At 34.3% G+C, this 9,870-nt stretch overlaps 1 protein-coding gene across 1 annotated transcript; it reads left to right on the plus strand.

Moving 5' to 3' along the window:
• Positions 1-710: 710 nt before the first annotated feature.
• On the plus strand, positions 711-7,136 carry LOC128220140 (uncharacterized). Its single transcript, XM_052928412.1, has 9 exons — positions 711-1,305; positions 1,759-1,841; positions 2,716-2,805; positions 3,658-3,775; positions 5,022-5,089; positions 5,190-5,220; positions 5,418-5,558; positions 5,764-6,100; positions 6,538-7,136. Exons 1-9 carry the CDS (start codon positions 1,129-1,131, stop codon positions 6,600-6,602), a joined length of 1,110 nt encoding a protein of 369 aa, XP_052784372.1. The 5' UTR covers positions 711-1,128; the 3' UTR covers positions 6,603-7,136.
• Positions 7,137-9,870: the final 2,734 nt, after the last annotated feature.

The following is a 9,870-nucleotide window of genomic DNA, read 5'->3' on the forward strand; positions in this document are numbered from 1 at the left end:
AATAAAATTATATAAGTTAAACCACAGAGCTAGTGGTCACATGTTATGTAATAGTAACTTGTAAACACTAAAGGATAGTTGTGTTCTGGATAAATAATGTAATCTAGCAAAGAAATGTACACACAATATTGTTAGGGAACATTGGTGCTTAAAACTGGTGCATGTACTGTATCTTTATGCCTTAAATATGACAGGGCTTTTTCTGCCCATTTTGGGAAAAAGACCCTAGACATTTTGGGAAATTGTGTTGTGAAAATGCCAAAATTTGTAAATTTTACAGTTAAAAAACAACAACGTCTAGTCTCCTGCGATTAGGAAATGATTAATATATATTAGTTTATTTACCCTTTAAAAGACCCAAAAATATCAATCCTTGGGGTGTAATATCTATTGCAATAAATCATGACAGTTAGTAAATAGTTTATACTGATCTCTGAATGTGATGAAAATTATTGATTTCCAAGTTCAATTATCAAACAAACTTTACATCACATAATTTATAAGGATGTTGAAAATGAACCAGTACAGGTAAAAAGACTTCCTAAAAAAAAAAAAAAAAATTATTTGGATTTTTTTCTGAAGATTGGGAAAAATATAATATTTTGCTTTGGGAATGGGTCATGATCAAATCGATAAATAATTGATCATATATATAGGTTTCATAAACTGATTATCGATAGTATTTTTCTGTCTGATTCCAAACACTAATATATGACCCCTATGGATTTTGAGGTCATAGAGTCAAAGGCCAAGATCACAATTGTATATATATATATGAATATAGGTGAACAAAGTTAAATGTAACTCCTATTTACTTGTTCTGTGCTCTTTCAAGGATACAAATTTATCTGCAAATATCAGTCATCATTTGAACATCATTAAAAACTCTACCTACTATCCCCACACTTTTGAATGGTCATGATCCTTAATAAGACTGCCTCAAAGGCAATAAATGTCTGACAAATTAGCTGTCATTCCAGTGAATGCATATATATTTCATTCAGTTGTGCATTTTTTCCTGATGACATTGCTCAAGATTGAATTATTGCGCATTTAAGGCCATACTACCCTGAAGTTTGAGAAACTACAACAATAATACATGTAATCTTTTATTACAAATCAGTGTGTATGCTTAATTTCAAGGGTAAAAAACACAACATTTGGTCATACATTTATATTATTGCTTGCCACTGTAGCTTATTATATTTACTTGAAACTTCAGTAATTTTTCAGAGGAATATTCGTTTGTGTATTTTCAGGGTAACCAAGATCAGAGTTACAAGGGAGACCGTTGAGGTTGGCATTGTAAGTTGAATTTGGTAGTATGATATGGTATAGCTTAAGAATTCAATGATATGGAATTAATTAATGAACGAAGTGTTTAATTATGCTTTTATTATATCAATTTGGCATTGACAAAAGTACTACCAGTCTGCATGCCAACAAAATTGAGTGATATAGTAAATTAAAATAGTTCTAATAGTTCTTTTCTCGGCATTAAATGTTTCTCTACATGACTTGGCGCATGTTGGTGTTTTTTGTTAAAAGCTGAGCTAAGAGTGGCTAAATTGAATTGTTGTGGTTATGCATGTTAGGAATAAAATGGACATTTAAGCAGACCACAAAAACAGCAGCTTTACATTGTAACAGAATTGGTTGTATATTGCAGTCTCAGAACAAATGACTTTACTTTGTAAGATCCGGTGGAACTGATTTTTTTAGTTAACTTTTTCATATTCATGTTTGTCCTTTTTTCAGCCCGAGATGAGGTTCACATTGGAGGAAGAACTGAACCCCACTTGCCTGTTTACATTTATTTGCCGGGAGAGAGACTTTATACAGTACGTAATTCTTTTAGTGATTCTTCAACAATTATCTTCTTTTTCTATATGTTGCAGTGAACATACTTTTTGGTGGGTATGTTAAAAGGAAAAAAGTAGTGAAGCCCAAAATATTGCACCCACTTTCAATTATGCCAACATGTGATGTCTCTGAAGAAAACTACAGAACACACAGATCTGTTTTGCTCATAAAATCTAAGAAAGCAGACAGAAATAGTGTACTTGTGCTTGGCATCAAATGGTTAAAACAAGATTCAGTATGTAATCTAAAATTTTTTATCAAACCAATTATGCAATTCACTAGTGCAAGGCTTGTGGGCTCGTGCTAATTTTACCACAGGTATAGTGGATGTGTTAGAGATTGATACCATTTGAGTGTTCAGTAAAAAGGGAGACTTTTATTGGTCAAAAGAGATCATTCTCTTGAGATGCATGAATGATATAACAAGTCCTTCTAACACAGTCTGCTAACTGTGAAAAATATATCATTTTGTTGTTGTTGATCACACGCAATAGTGACTTGACTCAATGTACGATAAATAATTTAGTTTTGTGGATTATCATGTTGACAAAAAGTGTTAACTGACAAACCTTGTAAATAATGATTTAAACTGGACCAACATACCTTGTACCAGATTTTGGCAATTTGTCATCCAAAACATGATAAGATCTGAAGATAATTTATAAGAACAACATACTAGTACTGTCCATGTAGTTATAATAAAAAGTAACATGTATCTTTCCAAACTGTGTTATGCCATAATACATCTGTACATTTAACAAATCCAACATTCTGCTGTAGAAAGACGTATTATATAAAGTACCTGTAAATAGATCTCTCACAAAAGATATTTACTGTTCTCTTTTATTGCAGATTGTGCAACAACTACAGGTTGAATGTTGTAGATTCAGAAGACCTTTTTGAGCAGATCTTGGATAGTTTACAGGATGTGAAGCAGTCAGGGTGAGAAATTAGCTGCATTGTAAAATACCTGTCTATTTATTCTTGCTAGTGAAGACACTTTTAGATGATAGGTGCAACTTCAAACTTGGTTTAGTCAGTGGTTGATAACCATTGGACTCAAATTGAATATTGAGCACAAACTGATATATGAGGTTTTGAAATAAGGTGATAATTGGCTGATTTAAATGATGTGGAGTTGGAGTGATTATGCATGTAAAATTAACCTTGGCCTGAACTTAAAGTCAAATCCATTCAAGCCATCAAAATGAAACTTAATACACATGTTGCAGAGGTAATATGTTTGTAAAAGTAATAGAATTATGCTCCTGCTTTTACTCCCTGATTAACAAAGTGTATATTGGAATCACTCAGTGGACGATCTGTCGATTTTTAACAAAACAATAACCTCTGAGGGGTGGTCTTATTTTAAAGAATCAGTTGACATTCCTGTGTGGAGGTGGAATTTAGGGCCATGTTTCACTCCTGTGATAGCTCTATTTTCCCATAAGTTACAAGACAACCAGCTTTTGCATTTTACATGCAAATGAGTTTATTACTGAAATATTTGCAACATTTTAACCCTTTACTTGCACAAATTGTGAGTACATGATATTAACCTTGATGTAAGACCTGCTATTCTTCATAAAATGAAATTTTTCTGGCACAAATATATAAAATCAAACAAATTGCCTGAAATTAATGTTTACCGTAATGAGATTTATACATGGTGAAGATATTTCGGACCTTAAAATTCAGTAGTTTTTTGAAATATGGGTCAGAAAAGTTGAGGTTAAATGCCTCCTTATTTGTATTGTGTTAGAATATTATTTAACTGTTTTAAATGTATTTCAGGCTTAGGGTTCGTCCCCTATTATTTGAAACAATGAAGACGGTGGCCCACCTGAAACTACCAAACCTAGAGATAAGATGGAGACCGGCATGTAAGACCAGAGTGGCACAACACAACAAGGTACATGTCCAGTCTAACTGGGCTTTTTTGTCAATGATAACTCATAAGTACATGCCAACTACTGAGAATGATTGATTTCAACTTTTATCTTTTTATAACAATTTTTAGCTCTACTGGCCAAAGGCCAGAAGAGCGTATGCGATGGTTATGTGTACGTTGTATGTGCCTCCGTGCGTCTGTAATCAATTTCGTGATGCAGTTTTTGGATTGTATCTCAATGAAACTTTTGCAGTATTTAGATATTTATTAGAGCTTGGTTCAGCTATATCCGCCCATGCTTGCCTAGATTAAGGGCCTTGAAAATGCTCATTTTGGTCAACTTATTTTTAGCCATGCAGGTCTGCATGAGAGAATTCTACTTTTAGCCAAGTTTACATGTACATGTAAATTAAAGTCTAGGATTAAGGGAGACAATTTGCTTTTTGGTACTGCAGTTGATTTTGTGAATTACTCTGCCTTGTTCTTGTTGAAAGCCCAAAGACCATTTTTTTAGCTCTAAGTGTCTGTAGTTTGCACATTCATCTTAACAAAATTGGTTGTGAAGTTATGCACCTGGGGTCATTACTGGCCACGCCCAGGGTTCTCAGGTTTGGTCAACTTAAATTGGTAAAGTTTTGAAAATCTGTTTGTGTTTGTACATCCATCTCAGCACAATTGCTTGTGAATGTTTGTTTAAATTGATCAATGTTGTCCTAGGATGCCCTTGACTTTGACCTTTTGACCAACCTTTTTTTTAAATTTAAAACTACAGAAATATTTACCATGAGTACAGTTTTGAAAGCATATTTTTTTATAGATGACTTTTACTTGGCACATATTAAAATAGTTCATGCAACTAATCTGATTACAATACTTTCTGGGCTCAGATGTTGAACGTGCAACATTTTCAGGTAACCCAAACACAAAATGTGAACTATATATCTGTTGCCTTTTACCCATACATACATGCTCTGGATTAAAAATGACCACAAGAGCCATGCCAGTAGAGCAAAGGCCCTTTTGGGCCTCTTGTTAAGATATAATAATGTTGATAAGGTCATATCATTCTGGCCGAGTTATTTTTCCAAGGTCAGCTGTCATGATATCATCTCACATAATAACATTGTATAGTGTTGATTTCGTTCCACCAGTTTTAAATTCATTTTCATTCTTGTTTCAATTTTCGGTAAGCTTATAAAATTTTCAGTCATTTTTTTGACACAAGTTTTATCATTTTATAAAATCCTGCTGTTGTTTGTACCATCAGATGCGGCAGGAGGAGAAAGAAGCGGACAGAAAGAGACTGGAGCGCAAATGCAGAAATCAGAGAGGGAAGTGAGTAAATTGTGCATCATGTTTAAACAGATTCATCTTTAGCTCGACTAGAATAACAAATATAATGAGAGCTATTATACTTGCATTCCTTTCCACGAAGTGTTAAGCGTCGGCCACACACCCAGGTTAAGGTTAGACATGGAAGCCCCTGAGACCATTATCTCAACTGAGTGCCTCAGAAGACTCTAAAAACTTTATCTTGATCTATGTACTTTGGCCAAAGGATAGGCCAGCACTTCTCGTTTAGTCAAACATTACTGATTGTTAAAGTAATAACATAAAATTATTATAATTGTAATGGGTTGTAAAACTATAATATTTTTTTCAGATTGAAACGATGGAAGCTATGAGAGTGGAGATGGATCGCATGAGAGCTGAGATTGCAGAATTGAGGGAGGAAGTCAGGTCTCTTAAAGAAGGGGCCAATACTTGTACGGCCCCTTCAACTGAAATGGCAGAACAGAGCAGGGTAAGATAATTTTACAACTTTTAATAATATTTATAAATTACTGTATAGATAATCTGTTTGGTCGTTTCAGGTTACATAGAATAGAAAAAATGTCTGTCCAAAAGATTTAATAATCACCTTTCAGACATCATTTGAAGAATATAACTGCCTAAGTTAAAACCTATTTTGTTAACAGCCACATTATTCTTACCTTTTCTTATTTCAGATCCCAAGGCCAAAGGGACCTGCATCTGCCAGTGCGCACAGGAGCCTTTTTGCAGCTGTGCGCAGGAGACCTGGCTTCGCTGCGGGCAGTGCTTCTACAACGTCAACTGCGTGCAGGACATCAACAACAACTGCATCAACAACTGCACGCAGTACTTCTGCCCGCAGCACGGCAGCAACTGTGGGCAGCTCTACACGGAAGACAACATCTGCCCGCAGCTCTGCTGCCACTGCCCCCAGCATGTCATCAGCTGGTGGGCAGACTTCTGCCCCCAGCACATCATCAGCTGGTGGGCAGACGGTCGAGGGTGGGGCAGCTCGAGGTCGTGGAAAAGTCTGTAAGTACATACCTTATGATAAGAAACGAATAGAGGTGTTGTGTATGGTCAGAGTGTCTGATATTAAAACTGTTTAATTCTTCAAAGGAATGTTTTTGCTGGTACATTTAATGTGCGGATCAATATTCTCAAAACAACAACAGTAAGAATGGAAATTAATGACAGCACTTTTCATTCCCTGGTTTATTCAAAATGTTGCATCATATTAAATTCAACTTAAAATCTTATCCAGCCCCTTGATATAATCCGTTATTATGTGGGGTCCCTGCCTGACAACCTTATAATTCTATGTGAAATGAAACAAAACATGAACGCTGGAAATAAGATGGAGGAGCTTTGGCATCCACTTGCAGTAGTAATTGTTTTTATTACAAATTTTTATCTCTCTATTACATGTGTTCAACTTTTTCTTAATTTTTGTTATTATATATTTTCAGCAACAAAACGTAAGCGTGTTGATGACGATGGGGGGCAGGCAAAGAAAAAACCGGCTTGGAAATGAGAATAAAAATGCCTGCCCCTCCCCCACCCCTCGACCGGACTCCCTCTTCTGCATCTCAGCCAAACAACATCTCTCTCTGATCCAAAGTATTTAACGACTATGATCCAAATCGCTCCACATCGCTCCGCACCTCTTCTTCACCTTGTACAAAATCCCTGCTCAGCATCGCTACATACATGGCTGCAGTTTACCTATAATACGAAGGCTGCAGTGCTCTACAATGGCTAGAGCTGTGTTTGTGTCATGCCGGTCTCCATGGGCCACCGTCAACAACGTCCTGATTGTGAATGTTGTCTGAAAAAAACACTTGAAAGGACATTCCCACGAACAAGAACTGACGATTTGTTTTAAGTTGTTTGTGTTCATTTTTTATTGGTTAAATACAGGTTTGCCTTTTGAAAGATGCCATTTTTTCAACAGTGTTCTTTAAAAAAAAAAGAGAATGTTCATAGCCTCTTTCATGTTTTAAAGGTATGATGTTCATATTACTAGACTTATTTCACACCTGTTAAAATCAGATAAATTTCTGAAAAGTCCTCAAACTAGTTGGTGTAGTTATCCAAGCTTTTGACTTGACTGCATATATCTACAAATGCATTATTTTACTTTGTTTAATTGCCTAAAGCAGATCTTGACTGAAGCTCCAAAGTATTAGCTGTATATGATTTTGAACAGTTTCATACATGACCTTGGCTTCACTCATTTTTTTTATGTTGTCTGAGCATTGGACAACTATGATCTATTTGAATCTTTTATTGATATTTATCAATTTGTACATTGCTGTCTGTTCAATTCTGACCTTAGTCCCTGTCCTGCGATCCATCTTGATATTGAAAACAGGGGCCCCTGTACTCCACTTAATCCCCCTCCTAGCCTACGCCTGGCAATTTTCAATCCCACCATTATCCCGTCCAACAAATGCCTTTCCCCAAATCCTTTCCTGACCCCTGACCTGTCCACTGTCAAACCAACCTTCTACTCTACACTTTCTTAAGGGCCGGCCCAAGTCATACCATCTTCTCTAACAGACATAGATGTACAAATAGATTGAATGTGTATATGAAATTATATAAGCATTCACAAAGTCTTGTTATTAATTTTACTACAAAAAGTAAGCTTTACCATATAACAAATTAAAGAAACTACAAATTAAGGCAGCATGGTCAGAACTGTTCCTTTTTAGTTCATGATAACCTGAACTGTATGCTTCCATTGACTGGCATAGTTTCAGTATTTTGTATTATGTACTTTAAATAAACTTGCCAATTAAAGCAGAGGATAACCTCTACTGAAACATTCGGAGCAGAACATTCATAACATTAACTGAAATACCACAGGATTATCAAAAAGATAAATGTATGAAACCTGTTATTGTTTACAAAGGTATATAGTAGAAAGGCAAGCCTATTAACCATTTACGAGAGCATTATACACAATATAAGATGTTCGTTGGGAATGAACGTTTCAATACGATACTGTATTATCACTGATTGCATTCAGTGAACTTGTTTTGGGGGAATGTTGCAATCGTTCGTTTGATTTGTTATTTTCTGCTTTTGTGCAGTTTTATTTATTTTTTCGGTATGCTGACGACCTGCAGTTAGTGGTGTTAAAGGTGATGATGATGAGGATGATGATGATGATTGGAGGATGTATATAGTGATTTTTAATATTTTGTTACGTTCTAGTAACTTTTATAAAAAAATAAAACCAAATAAAAAATATTTTTGTGCAACCTATTATGTATGTTTATTTGTTTCATTTATTTTGAAGCATTTATTTGTTTTATATTGTACAAAAAGGTGTAATTAATTGGTAAAACAAACAAAAAACATATTCAAAATAACTTCAAAAGCAGTTTTATATATATATTATTTTATTCGGAACTTTTTTTTGTTTTTGCATTGAATTATAATTATGGTCATTATTTTAGACCTGTTTGTGTTTTACCAAATACTTATACCTTTTTGTGTTTTACTTACATAAAAAATACAAAAAAAAATAATTAAACTTAAAAAATAAAAAAAATAATCTTGTTTGAATTATGTACATATTTGAATTCAGCCGGACTGTTTCAAAGAAACAAGTCTAGCTATTCTCATAGCCTTGGTGTTGTCATTATTGTGTCAAAGCATATCAAATGTTCAAGCTATCAAAATGAAACTTGGTACACATGTGGCGAGCTATAATACACACATGAATAGCAAAGCCATAATTCTGGTTATTGTTGTGAATTATGCCTTTTTTTACACTGAACAAAAGGCGAGTGTTGGCGTTCACTTTGGTGCGCTCTCTTTTTTTGTTGGTGATTATCAACGTATTTTGTTTTTGAATGATTCGCAACATTTCCCTCAGTTATTGTTATTTTCTGTAATAGTGTTCGAAATGTTTGTGCTGATGCTTCTGAAAGCGTATAAATGTAGTTTGTAAACTATTTTAAAACCATGTCATGCTGTAGGGTATTTACATTATTGAGTGTTTATGTTCTACTGTTGCTATTACTGTTGTGACTGTATGCATTATTTTGTGTACTGCATTACAATGCTGATTTAGAATTTTGAACACTTATTAATAGTTCTCATTAATTTAGTTGTTGCTGTTATCGCAACTGTTGATGATAAACCATTGATTTAGTTGTTGCTGTTATCGCAACTGTTGATGATAAACCATTGATTTAGTTGTTGCTGTTATGCAACTGTTGATAAACCATTATTTAGTTGTTGCTGTTACTGCAACTGTTGATAATAAACCATTTATTTAGTTGTTGCTGTTACTGCAACTGTTGATAATAAACTTTAACCTGTGTTTGTCCTATTTGGTAAAGAGTCCTTCTTTCCTTATTGTAGAAGTAATATAATTTATTTGTCAGTTATTCAAGGAAAGTTCTATACTTATGCTGAAACTAAAAAGTTTGGAAACCTGCTCATTATTAATTTTGACCCAAATTAAAATGCTTTCTCATTCTCGAGTTAAATAATCTAGTATTAGATCTCTTTTGTAGTGATGTTTTAGGTTGGAACAAATGTTACTTACCATTGCTTGTTGTATTATACTTATGCAATATGCTTCAATCCTTGTGATATATTTTCCATGACATTATGTTCATATGTACAGCATTTGACTTCAGAAAGCAGCTGATTGAATATGATTGACCTGTGTGGTATGACAATTGAGTGAATATATGAAATCTTGATGATAAAAGTGTTGAATATGATTGACTTTGTGGTAGACATTGAGTGAATATATGAAATTCTTGATGATAAAAGTG

The sequence above is a fragment of the Mya arenaria genome, chromosome 15 (assembly GCF_026914265.1).
Source record: "Mya arenaria isolate MELC-2E11 chromosome 15, ASM2691426v1".
Taxonomy (NCBI): domain Eukaryota; kingdom Metazoa; phylum Mollusca; class Bivalvia; order Myida; family Myidae; genus Mya; species Mya arenaria.